Raw genomic sequence first — 26,534 nt, 5'->3', positions numbered from 1 at the left:
TCTGTACTGCACGGTGTTTCAAATTCCCACAATATACACAAAGTGCGGGGTAGTGAAAACCACCACCACATTGCTAAGACTTCTATCAGCTCAAACTAGACATCCACTCTGATTTTTATTGCAGATGTTGTTTCCTAATTTCCATTTTCATCAAAACCTCAAATGTAATATAGCGTTTGTTACCTCCAAGTCTGTTTTTCTTTTTTGTTGTTGCTTTAACTGACGTTGTTGGACTCAAAGAGCCACTGGGAAACATGTTCATGGAAAGCAGCCAAATCAAAATGGGCCTTTTAAACGCGAAGGCCACACCGAATTGCACTCTCTAAACCCTTGCTGGCGCTATCCAGCAAGACCTATTGTCGTTGATTGATTAAACCACAACCTTCTCCTTGGCTGGAAAGCTACAACCTGCTGCTGATACGTCTATCGTTGGAGTGTGCTGCGAGAAAGAACAGATTAATACGCCAGCATCGAGCTGCCATTGTCATGCTGATGAACAATTCTATACTCATTTGTCAATGATAGTGTTTGTAGCTGTGCCAGGATTCAAATCCATGCTCGACAGCTCAGAGGTGTGTGTACACACCTTTAGTCCAGGCAATATTGGCAGCACGGAATGGCGTTCTCTTGGAGCATGGATATATATATATATGATGGGAGACGATGCAGTACACACGGGCGAAGTCGGACGACGAGGCACAGGAGTTTTCCAGGTGTTAAAAGTATCTGCCATAACCCAATTGACTGTTCCATTAGCCTCGTGTCGTTTGATACACATTACCTATCCTTGGAGTTTCATCAGCCTCTGAATTTCTTATCCATTCCTGTTTCTTGAATCTTTGCCCCCATTATTCTTTAAATTTTAGTGATTCAACTATTGAGGAAGTTGAGCCATTTTCCTCTCAATGCTCTCACATTAACTCATTAATATCAACTATCTTTAGTTTATTTGCACTTGAATATTGCTATCTTTTCACAATTGGCAATCTTTAGTTTGACTAATTCATTGACATCATAAACTATCTTCTGCACTAATGAGGGTACCAGGCCTTACAGGCTGGTACTCTATTGATTTTGTGATGTTTATTCTTGTTCTTGTTCTATGTTGTACTTCTGCCGCCGTTTTGCGGGTTTATTCCCTTTATTTAAAACTTGGCTAAAGATGGTGGAAGAAGAAATGCGGGCAAGGGGGTTAACAAGGGGAGATGCAGAAAATAGGGCAAGATGGAGAAGATTGTCATGGGGACCGCAAGGCTAACCCCCGCTCTAGCAGGGAAAATGGCCTTAAAATGCCTGTTGTTGTTGTTGTTGTTGTTGTATTCCCTTTAAAATACATTCTCTCTGCAAACGCTTGAGTGATTGACACATTTTCATCGTCATCAGTCAAGTGGTGTGGCAGCCATGTTTGGAAAGAGGTTAAAATGTTGGACCTCTATATCTCCGAAACCGATCCGTGGACAAAAATGAAACGACATATTGTCAAGTACTCCACATGGTGAATAAGTGTTGGTAATGATGACATCGGCGTTGCCTTCAATATGACATCATAATTGGATATGTAGAACGCTCTATCCAATCAGTATGAAAATGATTGAGGGTGATGTAGGGATAAATTGGTCAACCTAATTAAATTGATGATGTCATCGGTCACATGGTGTGGCTGATGAATTGGATTGAACGGAAATATTAAACAATTATTTCTATGAAACCACTTAAGCTATTGGTGTGAAACATTAAAATAGCATCCAATACCATGGTTGCATACAGTGTGAAAACTTTGAGGTCATAAATCACGTGATTTGGGAGCCATATTGGAGAGAAAAACAAACCTTATCTGATCAACACGAAACTTCACAAACGTGATTCCTTACCCAAGAAGAGTCAGTGTAAATTGATGACGTTGTCAGTCATGTGATTTGGCAGCCATATGGTACTGACAAACAACAACAACACAACATGCATTTTAAGGCCATTTTCCCTGCTAGAGCAGGGGTTAGCCTTGCGGTCCCCATGACAATCTTCTCCATTTTGCCCTATTTTCTGCATCTCTCCTTGTTAACCCCCTTGCCCACATTTCTTCTTCCACCATCTTTAGCCAAGTCTTTCTCGGTCTTCCCCGTCCTCTACTTCCTTCTACATTCATTTCCATTACTCTTCTCAACCAGTGACTTTCATCCTTCCTCAACACATGACCAAACCATCTCAACCTGTTCCTCTTCACAGCATCAATCACAGGCTCTATTCCCATCATCTTTCGCAATTCATCATTTGTCTTCCTCTCTCTCAACGATACTCCGCACATCCACCGAACCATTCGCATTTCCACCCTTTCCAGCCTTCGTTGCTGCTCTACGTTCATTACCCATGTCTTTCTCCCATAAATCATAACACTTCTCACACATGCAGCATACACCTTTCCCTTCAGCTTCAACGACACTCCCCTCCTCATCAGCACGCCACTCAGTTCCCAAAACTTCTTCCATGCACATCTCACTCCAGCAACCGTTGCCGAGTCTGATCCACCTTCTCCATTCAGCATGTCTCCGAGGTAGCAAAATGTTTTCACACCTTCCAGCTTCACGCCGTCTCCAAGATCCAACTCAACATTTCCTCCATCTGCAGCTCCCTCTGTGCACACCTTACATTTGAATGTAGCTGCCACACTGGTTAATGACCCTCTCAGACCACTACATTTTTGATGAACCCACGCAGCGCACATTGTACATTGAATGGAGTTCACTCCGACACCCTTCCTGCACACAGCACATGGCCACTTCCCAGTTCTTTGCACCTCACCACATGCTTTACCACTTGCCATCACCTGCGTCTTTCCGATATTCACCTTCAGACCTTTTGTCTCCATACATTCCTTCCACTTGTTCATCTTTTCCTTCAGTCCATCCATACTTTTCGCAATCAACACCAGATCATCTGCATACACCAACACCTTACATATGGTACTGACAAAAACCTTCAAAAATCTTCTCCGGAATGACTTACTAGCTCGATGTGAAACTTGATGTACTTGAACTATTAGCCTTGGGGAATATAGGGTGAAGTGTAAACTTCATAGGTCAGATGGTCTGGCAGCCATATGTTTTGAAGAATAAACCTTTAAATTTCATCTTCTCCAGAACGGCGAGACAGATGGAGGTGAAACTTTGCAGATATGATCCACAAGCCTTGGGAGGCGCTAGCAGACGCAGGGACCAGCAGACGCAGGGGCCAGCAGACGCAGGTGACGACAGGCCCACAGATACAGGCGACGGGAGGGGCTCGCAGACACAGGCGATAAAAGGGACCCGCAGACGCAGGTGACGAGAGACCTGATTATGCAGGCGAAGAGAGGCCCACAGGTCCTTTGGAAAAGAGTTTCGCCATGAAGTCGACTTATTGCTGTGTAATGGCTGGTTTCTTATCCAGAAGCTTGCAAAGAGACTTTAAGTAGTTTATTGCAAAGAGTCGATTTTCTGGAAGCTTTACATCATCTCTGAAGAGTAACGGAGCCACCCTGTCACCGTTGTCATTCTTGATGAATCCGTCCTCCCTGATCGCCAGAAAACGGTGGTCTTCTATGGAGCGACCTAGCTTGTAATCATTCCTTGTCCTGTCCGCTGATAAACGTCACTGCCGACCCCTTCGTCATTAGCTCTGTGATTGAAGGATCACCCGAAGAGCTGTCCTTAAGGGACGTGGCGATCTGGTAGGATGACGTCCTTGACCGTGACAAGATTAGAGCATGGTGAGCAGACTGATGTCCTTCCATTGTCGAGAAAGTCTGGATAGCAATGTTTTTACTCTTGATACTCTGCAACGCGCAAGATGATGCGTGATCCTGTGAATAGGGCAGAAGTGTTGCAGATCTTCCATTTGACGAATTTGCAGAGTTACAGAAGACGATGCAACTGCAGCAGTTGTTTGACAATCTGTGGCAGCAATTCACCCGTGACATTTGTCTTGCTTACTCTGACCGTTGGATGAGTGTCATTACTGAAGGCAAGCATGGTATTCTTCATGGTGAATTCGGCTCTCACCTTAGTAGCTGAATACCGTAATTTGTCATCATATTCTGAGGAAATCATCAGACTGTGGTCATTTTGAATTTTTACATTGTGCCGAACGAAGGATGCAAGCATCGAAAATGCTGGAAAGGTGACATTGTGAGTTTCTTTATACTTGAAGGCCTCCACCCTCCAAAGATCCCCGAGGTCAGGTGGAAGCTTCGCTATGATTGGTTTGAGGAACAGAGATATATCCAAAGCTGCAAGTCCGGGAAGTGAGCCATCGCTTTAGGCAGCCTCGATTTCCTCGATGGTGTCGCTAAACCTCTGCAGAGTTCTGCGGTCCTGAGGAGAGACTCGAGGCAAATGTTCCAGCTTGTTTAGCAATGACTGTGTAAGTGCTTCGTCGCTGCCGAATCGTTCTTGAAGGCGATTAAAGACCTGCTCCAATCCGACATCAAGGTTAGAAATGCAGACTCGATTGAGATGCTCTACTCGTGCTTTGGATTGTGAACCATTAGCCGTATGCTAAACAATGAGGTGAAGCAGTTCATCGGATGAAAGCGGCACTCCTTTGATAATGTTCTGGGAGGCTGCACGCCCTGTCCTGAATTTCTCAGGCTGATCATCAAACATAGAAATCTTATTTAAAACGAAGTCTCAATGAGACAGTTCACAAAGTCCTACACGGCAGGCATCACAGTTGGCATGATTGATGGCTTGATGTCTCAACCCAACAGTGAATGGCGAGACACTGGTAATGTTGTTGCCGGATGTATGGCATCTGTCCTCAAATTGTATGCGGGTACAACATGGGTGTACATGTGATTTGGTGAGAAATAACCCGGTTTGTTGTAATCCCAATGGACGCCCACGTAGAATCAATATCAGCTTGGCAGCAAGAAGAGCGTGAAATAAAGTAGGTTTTTTACTACACTGGAACAGCCCTCGTGTCCAGATTATTTGAAGAAGGGATGCTCCAGGCAGCTTTCCAACATTGAAAGGTTCAAATTACTTCTCACTTTATTTTAAAACACTTCAGTGCGACAGTAATAAACCATGCTTTTGTCACATAAATCCACACACTTTCGCTGCCCAATGGGAAGTCAAGTTGTCGCCCACCGCCCCAGCGGAGATGACACAACCCATGAGTGGGGCATGAATATGCATGAGGCAAAGCATGGGTGAAGCATAAATATGCATTTACATTCAAACTTAGTTACAGCACAGTGAGTGTTAACTTTAAGATTGTATAGACTACAGAGTAAGTTTGTGGTGTAAAACCTCCTGTTTTTGAGTGAAGTTGGGTGAGGACTTGGGCACAAAGTGCAAAGGTGAGGACGGACTGTTTGACCGGTGCACGGCAAGCCATGGTGGTGATATTGGCTGCCCTTGGCGAGGGGGTGTAAGACCTGCTTAATAATTTATTGGGAAGCAACAGCCTGAAAGATGGCACGCCGACAGATACGGGCGGCTAATGATAAGCATCCGCTGTGCATGAAGGTGGTCCTAAAGTTTGAGGGCTATAGCTGTGCTCAGCGCAGCATTTGGAATTGTACCTTTGAAGAGGCAGAATAGCACCTCTTTGCTTGGCTGCCTCTCTTCATCACTATACCTCTTTGCTTCATCGTCGTGCAGAGCAGAAAATGAGGCCACTGCCTCACAATCCCTCGCATCCACCTCGACAACCATCGCCATCCACCAGCCCTGTGCAACATAATCCTGCATGGGCCATACCAGGCCCCAAACCATCGTGTGCCTTACTCAAACCCTTGCTCATGCCCCTTTGTTGAGCGAGTCGTGGTATTCATATTTGGTGCCACAGTGGGTTTTTTTATTTTCATTGTACACAAGTGCATGTGCCTCCCTGGTTGTTTGTCCTTTGAACGCCCGACCTGTCCTGTTTATTTATTATGGCGTCTAGTCTACTTTTATCCCCGTATTATTAAAAAAAAAATAAACCCCATTTTAAATACAAGAGATGTTTTCCCACCTTTTGCCTCCTTTGCATTGCATCATCAAGTTCGGCTTTGTTTGGTGTGGTCCTTGGGGAATCATAGTGTAAGATTGAACGCTGTGTAGTATAAAAACCATCCTTCATAGGGATATTATAACCTTGACTCACAGGGGTTTATGTTAACCGTCCCCACGTGGCAGTATCATTGCTACTGATTTCAGAAACCTTAATAAATAAAAAAATTTGAAGACTCGGGGCTTGCGTGCTTTGAGGGCTCAGGCTTGTGTGCTTTTCGGGCTTCACCTTGCGTGCTTTGAGGGCTCAGGCTTGCGTGCTTTGAGGCCTCTGGCTTGCGTGCTTTGAGGGCTCAGGCTTGTGTGCTTTGCGGGCTTCACCTTGCGTGCTTTGAGGGCTCAGGCTTGCGTGCTTTGAGGCCTCTGGCTTGCGCGCTTTGATGGCTCTGGCTTGGGCACTTTGATGGCTCGGGCTTGTACGCTTTGAGGGCTCTGGCTTGCGCGCTTTCAGGACTCGAGCTTGTGTGCTTTGAGGGCTCTGGCTTGCGCGCTTTCAGGGCTCGAGCTTGTGTGCTTTGCGGGCTTCACCTTGCGTGCTTTGAGGGCTCAGGCTTGCGTGCTTTGAGGCCTCTGGCTTGCGCGCTTTGATGGCTCTGGCTTGGGCACTTTGATGGCTCGGGCTTGTACGCTTTGAGGGCTCTGGCTTGCGCGCTTTCAGGACTCGAGCTTGTGTGCTTTGAGGGCTCTGGCTTGCGCGCTTTCAGGGCTCGAGCTTGTGTGCTTTGAGGGCTAGGGCTTGCGTGTTTGGAGAGCTCAGGCTTGCGCACTTTGAGGGCTCGGGCTTGTATGCTTTGAGGGCTCTGGCTTGCGCACTTTCAGGGCTCTGGCTTGGACACTTTGATGGCTCGGGCTTGTATGCTTTGAGGGCTCTGGCTTGGGCACTTTGAGGGCTCTGGCTTGGACACTTTGAGGGCTCGAGCTTGCGTGCTTTGAGGACTCAGGCTTGGGCACTTTGTGGGCTCTGGCTTGGACACTTTGATGGCTCGGGCTTGTATGCTTTGAGGGCTCGGGCTTGTACGCTTTGAGGGCTCTGGCTTGAGCGCTTTCAGGGCTCGAGCTTGCGTGCTTTGAGGACTCAGGCTTGGGCACTTTGATGGCTTGGACACTTTGATGGCTCGGGCTTGTATGCTTTGAGGGCTCTGGCTTGCGCGCTTTCAGGGCTCGGGCTTGTGTGCTTTGAGGGCTAGGGCTTGCGTGTTTGGGGAGCTCAGGCTTGCGCACTTTGAGGGCTCAGGCTTGCGCACTTTGAGGGCTCGGGCTTGCATGCTTTGAGGGCTCGGGCTTGCGCGCTTTGAGGGCTCAGGCTTGGGCATTTTGAGGGCTCGGGCTTGCACGGTTTGAGGGCTCGGGCTTGCGCGCTTTTAGGGCTCAGGCTTGCGTGCTTTGCGGGCTTCAGCTTGCGTGCTTTGAGGGCTCAGGCTTGCGCACTTTGAGGGCTTGAGCTTGCATGATTTGAGGGCTCGGGCTTGCATGCTTTGAGGGCTCGGGCTTGCATGCTTTGAGGGCTCGGGCTTGCGCGCTTTGAGGGCTCAGGCTTGCGCGCTTTGTGGGCTCGGGCTTGCACGTTTTGAGGGCTCATGCTCGGGCACTTTGAGGTCTCGGGGTTGTGCACTTTGAGGACTCAGGATTGTGTGGTTTGAGGGCTCGGGCTTGCACGCTTTGAGGGCTCGGGCTTGCGCCCTTTGAGGGCTCAGGCTTGCGCGCTTTGTGGGCTCGGGCTTGCATGCTTTGAGGGCTCATGCTCGGCACTTTGAGGTCTCGGGGTTGCGCACTTTGAGGACTCAGGCTTGTGTGGTTTGAGGGCTCAGGCTTGCGCGCTCTGAGGGCTCAGGCTTGTGTGGTTTGAGGGCTCAGGCTTGCGCGCTCTGAGGGCTCAGGCTTGTGAACTTTGCCCATATTTTCACATTGAATTTTTATTGTGTTGAGCAATATTAGTGAAATTCTCCAATTGTATTAATCTTTGTTGTGTTGAACATTATTTGATACACTGTGAATGCAAAACATACAAACCAGATTATTATTTTTTTGCATTAATTTTATTTACCGTGGCAAACACTTATCGTATTCAAATGTGAGTTAATATCACTGTAAACAAGCACAAACAAGGATCAAGTACAACTTCTGGAAGTGATTTATCAATGCTATGATATGGCCATATGATGTTCTTGCTGATTATTTGCATCCTTTAATGTTTTTTCTGTGCTTGTGTTGTGCAAAGAACCCTTAAACATTTGATATTATAATTATTCAGGATCTGCATGAATCGTGACCTTTTGATGTGTCGTTTAGGTCCTGATACCAAGCTTATGCAAAATAGTGGCAGGACGAAGTTCAAGAGAACAAGCATTGACCGACTCATGAATACTCTGGTGCTCTGGGTAAGAATGGTCCGCATTGATCAAAGATCAATAAAACAACCTGAAAATGTGTTGTTAATTATCAGGTATTAGGTAAACCTTTTTGGTTTCACCAAATATCTGCGTTGCATCTTGTCAACTTGCTTTTTCTCTTATGTTAGCCTGTAGTGTGTGTGTGTGTGTGTGTGTGTGTGTGTGTGTGTGTGTGTGTGTGTGTGTGTGTGTGTGTGTGTGTGTGTGTGTGTACGTATAAGCCTGTCTGTAAATACAAGTTTGTCTGTGCTCGTTTCCTAATGTACGCAAGATGAAAGTTTAAACTTTGGTGTTCGAATTTAATGATGATCCAATATATATATATATATATATATATATATATATATATATATATATATATATATATACACAAAGAATTAAGTTAAGCACCCCTACACAACGAATTAAGGTAAGCACCCCCTAATATATATTCTTTGTGTATATGTATACATTGGCATATATTCTAAGGTATGTGAGATCAAATAATGATTGGTATGACATTAGCAATTATCCATTGATGAAATTGAGTGATCAAAGTGAAAAAAAGTGATTGGTTGAGTCAGTGATCCGATCACGTGGGTCCTACACACGTTATTGACGCAAAGATCGCTAGAGGTCTTCTCAGAACAATGACTGTACGTTAGAAAACATAAACGTCATCCACACTGTCCGTGATGGACCTATAGCTCCATACTTAAATTGAGGTGAAAATATGCCTAAAATTCCCAAAAAATTTCACCTTAAATTATTCAGAATAAAATATTGAAAACGGCATGATTGTTATGTTTTTATGTGACCATAATATCACTTCTCCAGAAAATATAGCAATATCATGGGTATATTACACTGTTTTGACGACAACAAACTTGTAATGTGCGAGGTTGTAAAAAAACGGGGGGGGTGCTTAACTTAATTCTTTGTGTATATATATATATATATATATATATATATATATATATATATATATTATATTATATATATATATATATATTATATTATATTATATATATATATATATATATATATATATATATATATATATATATATATATATATATATATATGTACAGTCACGTGAAAAAGTAAGGACACCCCATGTAAAGTTTTGACTTTTTCAACATATTTCAACAAACAGCTATTTGATCTTCATTTCAACAATATTGACAGATAAAGGTGATATAATATAACAAATATCATGAAACATTTACATTTTGTAGTCCATTGTATAACTTAAATAAACATAAATGCAAATTTTGCATGTGGAAAAAGGAAGTACACCCCTACATTTATCGCTCCTTCAAATACCTAAAATTAGAATCAGGTGCACCAGCTCAGGTGCAAATGATTAGAACATCGTCAGAGAGGATCTTGGAGGAACCTGTCTTATTTAAACCTCAGACATTTCGTTTGGTTTACTCTTTGTTGTTGAAGTGTGCGGCGTCACCATGCCTAGATCAAAAGAGCTCTCTGAGGCTTTCAGAAAGAAGGTTATAGATGCCTACGAGTCTGGGGAGGGATTTAAAAAGATCTCCAAACAATTTGAAATCAATCATTCGACTGTCCGGAAGATCATCTACAAGTGGAGAAGATTCCAAACAACTGCCAAATTCTTCAGGCCAGGCCGCCCCAGCAAGTTCACCCCGAGACCAGACCGCAAGATGCTGAAAGAAGTCTCTAAGAACCCCAGAATGTCATCACGGGACCGACAGGTAGCTCTTGCCACTGTTGATGTCAAAGTGCACGAGTCTACCATTAGAAAGAGGCTGCACAAATTTGATCTACATGGGAGGTGTGCCAGGAGGAACCTTTGCTGTCCAGAAAGAACATCAGGGCAAGACTAAAGTTTGCCAATGAACACCTGGGCAAAGACCAGCACTTCTGGAACAATGTGCTCTGGACAGATGAGTCAAAGGTAGAGCTATTTGGCCACAGTACCAGTACAGAGGACATGTTTGGTGAAAACCAAAGACAGCATTTGACCATAAGAACCTGATACCAACTGTAAAGCATGGTGGTGGAAATATTATGGTTTGGGGCAGCTTTGCTGCATCAGGGCCTGGGCAGCTCACCATCATAGAATCCACTATGAATTCTTCATTGTACCAGAGGGTGCTCGAGGATAATGTGAGGCCATCTGTCGGAAAGTTGAAGCTCAACCGCAAGTGGACCTTGCAACATGACAATGACCCTAAACATACCAGTAAATCCACCAAGGAATGGCTGAAAAGAAAGAAATGGAGGGTCCTGGAATGACCAAGTCAAAGCCCAGATCTAAATCCCATCGAGATGTTGTGGGGGGGATTTGAAACGAGCTGTGCATGCAAGAAACCCCTCAAACATCGCACAGCTTAAAGAATTCTGCATGGAGGAGTGGGCAAAAATTTCTCCCAGTCAATGTCAGAGACTGGTAGACAGTTATAAGAAACGCCTACTTGAGGTTGTTTCTGCCAAAGGGGGCAATACCACCTATTGGAGCCAAGGGTTGTACTTACTTTTTCCACATGCGAAATTGCATTTATGTTTATTTAAATTATACAATGGACGACAAAATGTAAATGTTTCATGATATTTGTTATATTATATTGTAGCGGCTACCGCTGGGTTTTCACAATCGCCTTGCACCTATCAAGGACGCGGAGCGATCACCATGCCGGGCTCGTCCAGGACGCCCGGGCAGGCCCGCGCTCAACTTGCCAGGCCTCGGTCGGGACGCCCGGGCATGCCCGGGCAGGCTCGCCCTCAACTTGCCAGGCCGCAGCCAGGACGCTGGGCCACGCCCCCTCTCGCCTTTCCTGGGCAAACGCTCCGGGATAATATGTATATATATTGCTGCCCGATAAACGGGCTTTTCAGAGTGCCTGAGTGTTTGGTTGAATAAAGCAACTCGGGTGAATTCCAGCTTTTTGTCGCGTCCATTCTTCCGATCGACGTGGGAGCCCCAGCTCCTTCAATATCACCTTTATCTATCAATAGTGTTGAAATGAAGATCAAATAGCTGTATGTTGAAATATGTTGAAAAAGTCAAATCCTTACATGGGGTATACTTACTTTTTCACGTGACTGGACATATATATATATATATATATATATATATATATATATATATATATATATATATATATATATATATATATATCTCTACATATATGTATATATCTCTATCTCTACATATATATATATATCTATATATATATATATCTCTCTCTCTATATATATATATATATATATATATATATATATATATATATATATATATATATATATATATATATATATATATATATATATATATATATATATGCGTCATTACTGAGGAACGGGCTTATTTTAGCTGAGGATAATGACTGTACCTGAGTTGCTGTGTTGTCATGATTTACACCAATCATAATACAAACAATTATTTTGCACAAATGTATTTGTTGTGTTTGTGATATTACATTTTTATAGGCAACTAGCAGAAGTACCCGGTATTGCCGGGCGGGGGAGGGGAGGGGAGGGGAGGGGGAAGGGAAGGGAAGGGGAACGGGGGGGAGGGGAGGAAAGGGGGGGAGGGGGAGGGATAGGGGGGAAGGGGAGGGGGGCGGTGGAAGGGGTAGGGGGGAAAGGGAGGTGGAGGGGGAAGGGGAGGGGGGAAGGGGAGGGGAGAAGGGTAGGGGGAGGGGGAAGGGGAGGGGGAAGGGGAGGGGAGAACGGTATGGGGAGGGGGGAAAGGGAGGGGGAGGAGGGGAGGGGGGAATGGGATGGGGAAGGGGAGGGGGGAATGGGATGGGGAAGGGGAGGGGGGAATGGGATGGGGAGGGGGAGGGGGGAGGGGAAGGGGAGGATGGAGCAGGGGAGGGGGAGGAGGAAGGGGAGGGCCAGTCAACAATGACGTTGCAGTTCTCATGGTAGGAGAGCAGCACAACAATCCCGACATCGTCCTGCATCTTCGCAACAACAGCACGAAGCGGATTTTGGAGACTCGCCGATCCTGTGACGCCCTCCAGTACCGGCGTTGCTGGGCGGGGGAAGGGAGACCCGTACATTCCCAACCCGTACATTCGCCCTCTCGACTCAAGCTCACTCGGACAAAAGCCTTGCACAAATTACACCGTGAAGGCCCAATGGCCATGTCTATGCCACAAATCAACTACGTGAGCGAGTCGGGCGCACTGGATTGAAAATATATAGAACGCTCATACTCCGTGAAAAGTGAAGCCGCCGTGTCGCCATCTTGGTTATCACGATTAGACCAACTCGTTTCGCGGATCTCGTTTGTTTTGAACGTGTCCCAGATTTTAAAAGCCAGACAACTGTTAAAATGCCATTTTGTGCGGCAATAAACTGCTCCAATCGGTTATGGAAGGGTTGTGGAAAGACGTTTCACAGCTGTTTCAAAGACGTTTAATTCATATCGCACAAAATCGACACAAAACACGATCGTACAAAAGGTGAAAAAACGCAATCGCTTTTCGCTCTGAATTATGTGCAAACACGTGACGGAAATCACCATCGCCCAGCATCGAGTGCCAACCAAGATGGCGCCCAGTAGCTGCATCTCCACCTATGTGGTGTGAATGGCAATGGTCATTCTATATATTTTCAGTTCAATGGTCTGGTGGCGGGGATGGAACATCACGTGATTGCTCTGAGCGAATCAGCGAGCTGCTCTGGCACCGGCTGAGATTCCGTGTATAATGTTCCTCACTGAAATGCGCTGAGGTAAATATGAATAAAAAATATGGATCTCGTCAAATATTTTGAGGTAGGCCATGTTCTTCCCAGGCTCAATGGCCATGTCTATGCCAAATATCAAGCACGTGAGCCTCTCCGTTTAGGAGTCTATCGGTAACATTATACACACAAACTGTGTTTTATATATGTAGATTTAGGTTGAAGATTTAGGTTGAATGTTTTTTTTTTCAAGAAAGAACCGCTCAGCACATACATAGGGGAGGGGTAGGTGCAGACTGGAAGTTTGGGACGATTACACCTCACCACCAAGTAATTCAAAACACCTCACCACCAAGTAATTCAAAACACCTCACCACCAAGTAATTTAAAACATCTCACAGCCATAAAACACGTAATAAAAACACCTCACCACCACGAAATTGAAAACACCTCACAACCATAAAACACGTAATAAAAACACCTCACAGCCATAAAACACGTAATAAAAACACCTCACAGCCATAAAACACGTAATAAAAACACCTCACCACCACGAAATTGAAAACACCTCACAACCATAAAACACGTAATAAAAACACCTCACCACCACGAAATTGAAAACACCTCACAGCCATAAAACACGTAATAAAAACACCTCACCACCACGAAATTGAAAACACGTAATTAAAACACCTCACCACCACGAAATTGAAAACACCTCACAGCCATAAAACACGTAATAAAAACACCTCACCACCACGAAATTGAAAACACGTAATTAAAACACCTCACCACCACGAAATTGAAAACACCTCACAACCATAAAACACATAATAAAAACACCTCACAGCCATAAAACACGTAATAAAAACACCTCACAGCCATAAAACACGTAATAAAAACACCTCACAGCCATAAAACACGAAATAAAAACACCTCACAGCCATAAAACACGTAATAAAAACACCTCACCACCACGAAATTAAAAACACCTCACAGCCATAAAACACGTAATAAAAACAGCTCACAGCCATAAAACACGTAATAAAAACACCTCACAGCCACGAAATTAAAAACACCTCACAGCCATAAAACACGTAATAAAAACACCTCAGCCATAAAACACATAATAAAAACACCTCACAGCCATAAAACACGTAATAAAAACACCTCACAGCCATAAAACACGAAATAAAAACACCTCACAGCCATAAAACACGTAATAAAAACACCTCAGCCATAAAACACATAATAAAAACACCTCACAGCCATAAAACACGTAATAAAAACACCTCACAGCCATAAAACACGAAATAAAAACACCTCACAGCCATAAAACACGTAATAAAAACACCTCACAGCCACGAAATTAAAAACACCTCACGACCACATCATTTAAAAACACCTGACCACCAAGTAATTCAAAACACCTCACCACCACGTAATTCAAAACACCTCATCACCACATAATTAAAAACACCTCATCACCACGTGATTTAAAAACACCTCACCACCATGTGATTTAATGACTCCCTCAAACTTTTGTTTCCGTGGTTGTGAAGTGTTTTTAATAACGTTGTGGTGGTTTTGAATCACGTGGTGGTGAGGTATTTTGAATTATGTGGTGGTAAGATGTTTTTAAATGATGTGGTGGTGAGGTCTTTTTAAATCACATGGTGGTGAGGTGTTTTTAAATTACGTGGTGGTGAGGTGTTTTTAACCCTATCGGACCCGTTCATTTCGATCCTGTAGCCACACAATGGAAAAAGGTATCGATCTCTATAGAAGGCCTTTGGTTTGTGCGACTTTCGTCGACAATGGGCCAGAAGGTTGAGTATGGCCATGGCGACTAAAGTCGACAGCGGGTCCGATAGGGTTGTGACAACACAGACACTGCCCAGATGTGTAGATATATAGATAAATGACTGTACCCGAGTTGCCGTTTTGTCATGGTTTAAACCAATCATAATTCAAACAATTATTTTGCACAAATGTATTTGTAATATACGTGATATCACATTTTATAAACAATTGAAGTTGAAAAAAAAAAAAATTCCCAAAAAGAATTGCAAAAAAAAAAAAAAAAAAAATTGGAAACTTTTTCAAAAACAAATACCCTTAGGACATACCAACGGGAGAGATATGTGCATACCAGAAGTTTGGTACGATATCACAAAAGTTTGAGAAAGTAGTTCAGTGACAAGACAAGACAACACAATGTATGTATGTATGTATGTATGTATGTATGTATGTATATATATATATACGTATATATATATATATATATATATATATATATATATATATATATATATATATATATATATATATATATATATATATATATATATATATATATATATATTGTTACGGCCCACGGTTAAGGATGTTGGTTTGCCGAGCGGATGGCACCGCGGCCTAACAGTTACCCCGATTAACCCGATCCCCGAACGTTGGCCGGATCGCGCCACAGATATTCAATATGGAAAAGACAAAAGCGACACGGATGTGAAGAAGAAGAAGAAGACGAAAAGGTTGGCAAATACTACTAAATTTATTTACTATTTACAGGCTCAAAATAACCAAGGAGAAGGAAAGATAAGAAAATAGTATACAGAAGATTTTAGAGACAGTGAAAATCGCTAGCTTATCTAAACAGACTTAATTAATACCCAGGACAGAACAAACGAAGACGACTCACACGGGGAATGATGATAGGAATGGCGGAGGTGGATGGCTTGGAGTTGTATTGTGCAGCACGATCGGCGCGTTTAGCAGCCGCCGTTCCTTCGCGGCCCTGCTCAAAACCGCCGTCCAGGCCCCAAGCGGCTGTTGAGTGTTGTTGCTGTTGTGGCCGCCGCTGCTGCTGCTGCTGCTGTGGACGTCGCGTGCTTTTCCAGGACTACAACAGGCTTTGTGCTTTCTGGGATGTCCTCTCCTTGGATGTTCTCTATGTTATCTTGGTCCAACAACTCTTTCTCTTTCTTGGTCCGACCACTCCTCACCATCGACAACCCAACGCAACCAACGCAACAACTGACCACCACAACGCCACCACTGACCCCCACAACGCAACCCTGACCACCACAACGCAACCCCGCACTTCTTGCGCGCGCCTTTATAGCGCCTCCGGCGATTAAGCCGCTGGCCTTCAGGACACGCCCATCGGTGTGCTCACCTCGGCCATGGTTGGTCGCGCGACCCTCTGGCTTCGCCCTTGATGACGACGGGCGGGCACGCCTTTCTTCCCCGACCAGAGCACATGTTCAATGGTGGTTTTGGAGGGGATGTAATTGGCAAATTGAGGCTTGGCCATGACGAAAGGGGAAATGGAGGTTTTTGGGAATGGGAATGAAGAATGAAGGGAATCTATCTTATTTCACTTGGTGCAATGGAGTGTCATTTTAATGGAAGACGAAGCCTTAACCTAATACACAGAATAAGGAAATAAACTACTGAACAAGGGTATTATAGTGTCCTTCAATGTATGCTTTATGGAATTAACTACCGGAACGCCCTTTGACCTTTATACACACTGGAGCAAGGAGGGCTCAGACTAAACCAATAATTCACAACCATTTACTATACAATACAACACAATCAAAAAAAACTCAATCCTCATATCCACAACTATATATATATATATATATATATATATATATATATATATATATATATATATATATATATATATATATATATATATATATATATATATATATATATATTGTTGCGAATATGGAATTTGGCCTCCATATCCGCTTGTAAATATTCCCCTATTTCCCCAATACTCCCCAACTATCCCCAATCCCCCATTCCCTAGTCCCATTGTCTGTAAACAACAATCAGTAGAGCCGACCTTCCCCTTTTTCCCCCATTAAATGTCGTGCCCAGGTCCACCGCATCTCACGTAGACAACTTTCGGACATCTTGCTAGTTATTCTTAGTCTATGTCAGTTAAGGACTCCTTTCCATTAATTCTGACTCTTCGTTGCACCAGAATGTGATTATATGGCACCAGTAGTGAGTTTAGGACCTTTCCCATACCTCCTCCCATCTTCTTCCCCAAACAACAACTACAACTACAACTACAATTACAACTACAACAACAATTACAACAACAACGACGCTCCGGACCATGCGCTCCACGGGGTTACCACGAAGGGGCTCCTTGTCAGCTCCTCGTCAAGGGCGGAGCCGGTAACCCCCCCGCACGCACCCAATGAGAAGCAACGTGCCGATTCCACGAGGCGGAGCTAACGAGCCGAGGGCGTGTCACTCCCCGCCGGATATACGCGGCCACGTAGCGGACGTGACGTGAGATGCGCCCCCAGCCTGGAGAGAGAAGTTGCCACGTACGAGCGCTGAATACCTCCCCGCATCTCTGGACCGGGTCGATTCTGACCTTTGAGCCCAGGTGCACCTGGAGCCATCGATCCTGCCTTTCCTAGCCATCAAACCCCGTGTGAGTCAGCCTTTTGTCCCGTTTATCTGTCGTCTGTTGGGAATAATATAAGAGTGTGTCTAAGTGCTTGTCTTTCTATGCTGTACCTCTCGTCCTTGTAATCTAACCTTCCGTAACAATATAACCTCCTCCGGAGGGCTTGAGAACTGAACCCTGGGTGTCGTGTCATTTTAATCCCAGCCGGGTGTCCTTTTCCTTTATTGACCTAGCGCAGCGCGATTAGTCAACGTTCGGGTATAATCGGGTAACTTGTGCAGACGTGGTCATACCAAAACCGCTCGGTAAATAACATCTAAGCCACGTCTGTAACAATTGGTGTCGAGGAGTGGAATTCGAACCCGGGACTAAATTTATTAGGCCCAAATTTGTAACAAGTAGAATCGATTCGGAGCGCGTTTCCCGCGCGTTATTAGGCCCAAATTTGTAACAAGTAGAATCGATTCGGAGCGCGTTTCCCGCGCGAAATTATAACGGCCGAAATTTGTTTTGTTGTATAAAAACCCGAATTTTGAAAGTCGCGCTATGGCAGACCAAGACAGCTGGGGTCCGGTAGGGGAGAGTGAGGCAGGGTCGGTCCAGGACCAAATTGAGGGACATGAGGGACAGGAGGAGAGCGAAGCAGCGAGGGTAGCAGACGCACAAAATAGCGTCGTTGTGCCCGACATTGCGGGAGCGCAAAATGGCGCCTCGCTGATCACCGCGCCCGCGACCGTGGCAGCGCCGCCGATGGATTGGGGCCTATTTATGGAGAAAATGAAGGCCCTTATGGCCCAGTATAACGAGGAAATGAGGGAGGAAATGAGGGCTCAGAGTGAGAAAACGAGGGCTCGGAGTGAGCAATTGGGGGTAATGGGAAACCAAATGGGGGTAATGAGGGACGAAGCGAGGGGTACTGGTGAGAAGTTAGACAAAAAATTTGAGGGGTTAGACAATGGGATAAAAGAGGTGAGAAATGGGTTAACGGGGGTAGAAAATAGAATGGCTGCCCAGGAGAATCAGATAGAGGGAGTGAAAAATGGGTTAGAGGGGTTAGAAAACAGTATGGAAGGCAAATTGAGGGACATGAGGGACCAAGCGGAAAGGGAAGTTAACCAAATGGGGCAGCAGATAGAGGGGGTCAGAATGGGGGTAGAAACCAAACTGGATGCTCACAGGGAGGAAATGGAGCAGATGAGGGTGGCATCTGGGCAGGAGATGCAAGTGATGGGAGAGGAGATCAGAAGAGGTGTGAGTGAGGAGGTCGGAGGAGTGCGCGAGGAGGTGAGGCACTGTAAGGAGCACATGGAGAAAGAGGTGAGAAAGGGGACTGTAAAGTTACAAGGGGGCATAGAGGTCCTGACGCAGGAGGTGGAACAGCTGACGGAGGGACAAAAAGGACTAACGGAGCAGGTTCAAAGGAACACTGCGGTATTAGGAGGGTTGAAAGCGACACAAAACGACATAAAAAACGACTTGATAGCGACAAAGAGGGAATGTCAGATGGTACGTGAGGGACTGACAACGAGGTTGGACGAGGTGATAGAGGTAATGGAGACGAAGGACCGGCAGGTGAGGACGCACATGGAAACGGTCAAGGTAGCCTTAGAGGATGAGCTTGAGGAGACGTACCGGGGAATAAAAGAGGTGAAGCACAAATTAGAAGAAGTGGAAGAAGGGATGAGCGAAATTAAGAAGCGACGGAGAGGGGATAAGAAAGAGATAAAAGAGGAGATAAAAGAATTGGTCCAAAGTCTGTGTTTGGATCGTGATGATGTGCTCATTAACCGGATGAGGGATTCGCAGGTGATGGAGGAGAAGCGAAGAGGAAGAGGACCCGGTGTAAGTGGTGACCAATATGGTCGTGCGTATGATGCGCCAGGGGATTTAAGGAGCTTGGGGGTCGAGATGGACCCGGGTGTTCGTGAGAGGCCGTTGGTGAAGTGTGCGACAGGTCTGGTGTGCGAAAAAGGAGGTGTGCGAGAAAGTCCGACTCTGGGGTGTGTGAGGAAAAAGTGCGTGCCAAGGAGTAGTGAGGGTGCTGGCGAGAATGAGTCGGTCGTAGCGCGTGTGCGAGGGGGCACATGGAAGCGCGTTGTGGTGAGTGTTGCAGAGGGTGTGACGGGAGAGTGTGCGCGAGAGAGGTGTGTAACGGACGGGTGCATGAGGAAAGAGTGCGCTGTCAAAGGCAAGGAAGAATGCACACCTGTGGTGAGTGTTACAGAGGGTGTGACGGGAGAGTGTGCGCGAGGAAGGTGTGTGACGGACAGGTGCATGGGGAAAGAGTGCGCTGTCAAAGGCAAGGAAGAATGCACACCTGTGGTGAGTGTTACAGAGGGTGTGACGGGAGAGTGTGCGCGAGAAAGGTGTGTAACGGACAGGTGCATGGGGAAAGAGTGCGCTGTCAAGAGTAAGGGTGAGTGCGTTGTCAAGAGTGGTGGTGAGAGTATTGAGAGTGACAAGGAGAGTGAGTTGGTTGTGACAGGTGAGCGAGGATGTACACCTGGGATGGAAGGATGCACACCTGGAATGGTAGAGCGTGAGTGGGAATGCACGCTGGAGTTGGTGGTGAGGCACATGGTTGGGTGTGCGAATGAGGGCACACCTGTGATTGTCACAGAGGAGGTGACCGAGGAGGGGGCGCGAAGCGGTGTATTGGTGAGGTGTGCGAGCAACGAATGTGTGCCAAAGTGTTCGGTGGTCAGGTGTGTGACCAAGGCTGTGAGTGGAATGGGTGTACCTGGGTGTGTAAGGAAAGGTACGAGGAGCATGGGCACGGCGGGATGTGTGAGCAAGGAACGGGCTGCGGGGTGTAAGCGTCCAGGTGAAGCATCGACGTTAAACGGGTTAGAGGTTAGAGCGACTTTTAGCCGAAGCGGGCCCTCGGTGCGTGCTGGGCCTCGCTTTGAACGGCCGCGTCCGTGCTCCACTAGGCGGAGCTGGCAGCCCGATAGAAAGGGTCGTCATGGCGACCACTTTTTGGTGAGACGTGCCGGCAGGTCGAGATCGGGACATTGGATGGCTCCACGCCGAGGTGATGCGTGGGATCTCGGCCCGGGTAAGCCCCCTTCCCTGCACCGAGTGCCGGACGCATCCAGCCGCTGGCACAAAACAACCAGCATCCATTGCTTGGCTTCACGAAGCCGGGCTTTGGACAGGGATTGGCGCACCGAGAGGTATTAGTGAGTAGACTGGGTGATGAGGTTAGTGTTTTGGACCCAAAATTAGAGAAAAACAAAATTTGATGATTGGCAAGGGATTGGCAGTAGTGATTGGCAGATGATGGGCAGTGATTGGCAAATTTTTAATTTGTTGAAATTCGATGTGCAAAATTGGTAGTGAGCAATGGGCCCGGTGGGTAAGGCTGGCATCCCTGCCACCCTGCCCATGGTGGGGGCAAAAGGAGCAATAGCTTATGGGGTGTATGGCAGTGAAAACTAGCCCGGGTGGGTTAGGTTATATTGTAGGGATCTAGAAGAGATTGACATTAGGTAACGTTAAGTTTAGTTAGTGACTGATACCTGTAGTGGGGACGCAGGTAGTTTAGTGTGGTTGATAATGACGTGGGAGCGCAATAGTGTAAAGGGACGACTGGGAAGCGCAAGTTTCAGAGGGGAGTAGTTAGCTGAGATGGTGCCGTGTGTGTGAGAATTGAACAGGTGAGGATTGAACAGGTGAGAATTGAACAGGTGTAATTGCACAGGTGTGCAACTGGACAGGTGTGTGGAGCAGTGTGTGAGTAATGAGTGTTGTGGATCAGCGCGAATGCGCTTGGGGAGAGAAGGGTGCAGGTGGCACCAGGTGTGAGAGCACAGGTGTGCCAGTACAGGTGTGTGGAGAGAGTTGGAGTAAGTGGTACGGAGTGGTGTGCATGGTGCGAAGGTGTGGATGGGGGAAGAGTGGACCCTTTTCACGAGTACCCGGGGCGGGTAGTGTAAGTGTTAGGTAGAGGGTACAGGTAAATTGTGGTTGGATATTGGCATCTGTGGTGCGGTTGCAGAATGGTGTTGTGGATGGGTGCATTAGTGTTGTGGAAATGGCTGGGCGTGTAGCCTGTTAGTGTGTGTAGTTGGTTGGGCACTCCACCACTGTGAGGATGTCGGCCAGGTGAGGCCGCAGGTGGGCTCTGGGAGCCGGTAGTTGTGGATGGGGCCCGAGGATCCGGAGGATGGACCCGGGTAGCCCAGTGCCAGAGAGGGCACCGAGTGGGGAGAGTGCCAGAGGGCCTTCCCCAGGTAGTTAGGTTAGGGTAAGGAGCAGGTAAGCTCGGAGGCAACTGCAGTGGTGGAGGTGTGCAGGTGGGTGGACCCACTGGGAGAGGTACACGCCACAGCCCAGAAATTGTGCGAGGGCACCGGGAGATGAATCGGGGGAGTGAGACCCCAAATTGAAGAGCACCACAGTTTGGCCAATGGGAATTGGTTTTTAGAACCCATAGTGTAAGAGGGCCAATGGTTTGGCCGGAGAAAGACCCCGGGTAGTGTAAAGTTGTTAAAGTCATTTAGGAAATAGTTAGGATTGATGAACCTGTCGCACCATACGCAGCCACTTGCCTGTGGTGATGATGATGACTCCACACCTGTGTTTTCTTTGTTTTGTTGCAGGAAATGAAATTGCTGTGTGGATTGTGAGACGCATCACGACGTGGATGAGACATTGGGGTGATTCCATCTCTCCCTCCTTAGGAGGGACTGATGATGAATTGGTGATGGCAAATTATGATGTTGAGTTGGAGATGGCAAATTTTGATGAAAGTTGAAAATGGCAAATTTGATTGGTTAGGAGGGAGAGAAGACGAATTTGGTATATGGGAGGAACGGGGAAGACAGTAGGGATGTTTGTTGATTTGTAAAGTAGATGTTTATGGGTAGTGTTGTGTTTTGTGGATACAGTAAGGGGTAAGGGAGGGGCCATGTAGGTTACCTGGTGGGGGGGGGGGGGGGGAGCGTACGATAGGAACGTACCTGTCTCACCTGGTTCCCATGTGCCCCCAGTGTGCATCATCTTGTATTGCGTGCACTTTTGCGCCCTTACCACCTTACTCACTTGTCTGCTTCTTTTGTCTCCCACCTCCGAGGATCTGGCTTTGGGGTAGAGAGAGAGGAGAGAGAGGTGCTGGCTACGCAGTTGTGGGCCTGCACTTTCGCTGCTTGCTGCTTGGATCGATACACCATATGGACCGCAATGTTTGTGGCCACCCACCATGGACCGCAGCTCTTTTGCGGCCAAGCACCACCCGTGGATGGACCTATGGGTCAACGTGGCACCTATGCCATGCAGGTGAACCACTTTTAGTTGACACCACTGAAGGCCACAATATATAAATGGACGCGGTTGGCGCCTTTCTTTATTTTTTGAAAGAGGCAAGAAGGCCAAGTGCACCACACGAAGGCAAGACCAGCGGCAGAACATCGGCCGGCTGCGACACCACCGGTGATTTATAGACACTTTATTGGTGCACCGGATGGTGCTCACTGTGTGATGGGGTGGTGCTTGATGCTTGGAAGGGGTGCTCTGCACATTATTAAAGGCCGTAGGCCACAGAGCACTCGTGGGTTGGTGTATCGATGCTAGCATGCGTGCTCTCTCTATGCATAACATCTGCATGTGTTCCTCCAAAAACAGGTCCTGGATCGTAGTGTAAAAATCAGCGTAGTCTTGTGTAAATAATGCTCCCTACCGGCTGTATGTTTAGTTTGAGGATTCTTTCCGGATTCGGTTATCCTGTGGGTGTGTTTCTGTGAGGAGAAGGGTGCAACGTCGCAGGGGGACATATTTACTCATTTGTGAATATCTGTAAAACTGTCGCACTCAGGGTAGAGTTAATAGTAGAGGGAACTACATTGCGTGCCACACTAAAGTAGGTAAAAATTTATCGGGTCGGGACGCCCCGAGGGTAGAGAAGGGTGCAATGTTGCGAATATGGAATTTGGCCTCCATATCCGCTTGTAAATATTCCCCTATTTCCCCAATACTCCCCAACTATCCCCAATCCCCCATTCCCTAGTCCCATTGTCTGTAAACAACAATCAGTAGAGCCGACCTTCCCCTTTTTCCCCCATTAAATGTCGTGCCCAGGTCCACCGCATCTCACGTAGACAACTTTCGGACATCTTGCTAGTTATTCTTAGTCTATGTCAGTTAAGGACTCCTTTCCATTAATTCTGACTCTTCGTTGCACCAGAATGTGATTATATGGCACCAGTAGTGAGTTTAGGACCTTTCCCATACCTCCTCCCATCTTCTTCCCCAAACAACAACTACAACTACAACTACAATTACAACTACAACAACAATTACAACAACAACGACGCTCCGGACCATGCGCTCCACGGGGTTACCACGAAGGGGCTCCTTGTCAGCTCCTCGTCAAGGGCGGAGCCGGTAACCCCCCCGCACGCACCCAATGAGAAGCAACGTGCCGATTCCACGAGGCGGAGCTAACGAGCCGAGGGCGTGTCACTCCCCGCCGGATATACGCGGCCACGTAGCGGACGTGACGTGAGATGCGCCCCCAGCCTGGAGAGAGAAGTTGCCACGTACGAGCGCTGAATACCTCCCCGCATCTCTGGACCGGACCGAGTCGATTCTGACCTTTGAGCCCAGGTGCACCTGGAGCCATCGATCCTGCCTTTCCTAGCCATCAAACCCCGTGTGAGTCAGCCTTTTGTCCCGTTTATCTGTCGTCTGTTGGGAATAATATAAGAGTGTGTCTAAGTGCTTGTCTTTCTATGCTGTACCTCTCGTCCTTGTAATCTAACCTTCCGTAACAATATAACCTCCTCCGGAGGGCTTGAGAACTGAACCCTGGGTGTCGTGTCATTTTAATCCCAGTCGGGTGTCCTTTTCCTTTATTGACCTAGCGCAGCGCGATTAGTCAACGTTCGGGTATAATCGGGTAACTTGTGCAGACGTGGTCATACCAAAACCGCTCGGTAAATAACATCTAAGCCACGTCTGTAACAATATATATATATATATATATATATATATATATATATATATGTATATATATATATATAAATATATATAAATATTGTTATGGATCCGGGGGACGGCACTCCCGTTAGCAAGGGGGGTTAATCCCCTTGTCCTGTTAAGCTGGCCGTCCGACCGGTCCTGGGGGTATGACGTCACTTCCGGTCGATGTTAAGTCGGGTTGTAAGCCCAATTTGTCTTAATACCTAAGTACTACCACCGGCCGTAAGCGAGAAAATACTCCCACCCGGGCCACAGCGTGGTTGGATTGCGCCGAGCGAATCGAGCTGCGACTCGGGCCGTTACCAAGAGACTAAACCCGATTATAAAGCAGTTTGGCCAAAATCGCGCCACAGGTACTCAATTGAAAGAAGGGAATAAAGCGATCGGATGAGAATGAAACCAAAGAATAAGGAGGAACAGGTATTTATTAATTATTTACACAAAACCAAAGAAAGAGAAACGAAAGTAATTTACAGAAGAGAAAGCAGATACACAGGGCAAGTCTTAAAACAGTCTTAATTATGGAACCCCAGACAACAGAAAGGACAGACCACGGACTTACATGACAAAGGGAAATTGCAGGCAGGAATGGCTGGACGAAGGAGAAGGGTCCGTGCAGAACAGCAGGGCTGGAAGGTTCGGGCGGGAAAGCACAGCAAAGAGGTCCGCTCCAGCTCCACGCTGGAAGTGAGCAGCCGGCGACTCCACGTATTCAGTTTCACACGGCAGGACTTTCTGAAACAGCTCCGCACAGGTTGTCTCTCATGCCTTCTCACCGGCCCTCGTACTTGTTCGTCCCACTCACTCAACTTTCTTCGGAACCCCTCACTCCAGCTCCCTCACTCAACTGACTCTCCACCGACTCTCCTTCTCATCGACTCTCGTGCTCCCTCACTCCTCTACGTAAGCAGTCCCTCGCAGTCGCTTTTATTGCTCGTCGCCATATCAAGCCGCGGGCTGCGAAGGCATGCCTACCGGTTCGCTCACCGTGGTGCTGGCTGGTGGTTAGGGCTGGCTGACTCCACCTCCGATGATGACAATGTGCCATGACCGTGATTTGGCGGCTCCTCCCCCCTTCTCCTCCGAGATGGAGCACATGGGCAATGGCGTCTTGCGGGATAGAAAACCATTCGTACTGCTTTTGAAGGGAACGAAAGGGACCTATCTTATTTGATTAATGCAACGTAGAGTCAAACTATTGGAAACACAGCCTTACCTGAAACACATAATAACGAAATAACTACGAAGAGGGCCTATGGTTCGCTACGTGTTGCGATGTGGACTAACTAGGGGATGACCTTTGACCTTAACAATGAAATGGAGGTATTTACAAAGAGAATTATTTACAAAGGGTATATTTACAACAATTTACAAAGTGCAGGGTTCTCAAAACCCCAACAATATATATATATATATATATATATATATATATATATATATATATATATATATATATATATATATATATATATATATATATATATATATATATCTATCTATCTATATATATATATATATATATAAATATATATATATATATCTATCTATATATATATATCTATATATATATATCTATCTTTATTATAATAGCCGTAGATGATTCTGTCTGTCTGTCTGTCTGTCTATTGGGTGTCTGTCCGGGGTGTGGCTTACTCGGTTTGCAGAGTAGCTCCACCCATAGCTCCACCCATTCTGGGAGTGGCTTCATATAATTATAAACAAATATCCACCATTATGACAGGCTGAGTCAACCCCTCTGGCGTTAATTCAGCGATCGACCGGGATTCGAACCCAGGATCCTAGGATCCTAAGCCGGCACCCTAGCCGCTAGCCCTGTCCTTCCGAGGTCGGCTAATTGAGTACCAGTTCACTGGTAATTCCCTGTTTGTCGTTAAAGGCGGCAAAAAGGGTTGGCGTCAGGAAGGTTATCCGGCCGTAAAACATTGCTTCAAAAAGGGGACCAAAAAAACAACAACAACCACGGTTCCCGAAAAAGGCCAACCCCCGCTTTGCGGGGGAAAATGGCCTCTAAAGGTG

General features: G+C 46.3%; 1 protein-coding gene across 3 annotated transcripts in view; it reads left to right on the top strand.

The window, feature by feature from the left end:
- LOC137422079 (phospholipid-transporting ATPase ID) overlaps positions 1–26,534 on the top strand; it is a 266,687-nt gene that overhangs the window by 147,831 nt on the left and 92,322 nt on the right. For all 3 annotated transcript variants that reach the window (XM_078772922.1, XM_078772921.1, XM_078772923.1), the window contains one exon: positions 8,322–8,410. In XM_078772922.1, coding sequence (XP_078629048.1) covers positions 8,322–8,410 — 89 coding nt within the window. The remainder of the gene's footprint in view (positions 1–8,321; positions 8,411–26,534) is intronic.

Source organism: Myxine glutinosa, chromosome 2 (assembly GCF_964187855.1).
Source record: "Myxine glutinosa chromosome 2, kmMyxGlut1.1, whole genome shotgun sequence".
NCBI lineage: Eukaryota > Metazoa > Chordata > Myxini > Myxiniformes > Myxinidae > Myxine > Myxine glutinosa.
The sequence above is the reverse complement of the archived record's forward strand: the minus strand, read 5'-3'. Positions and strand labels throughout refer to the sequence as shown.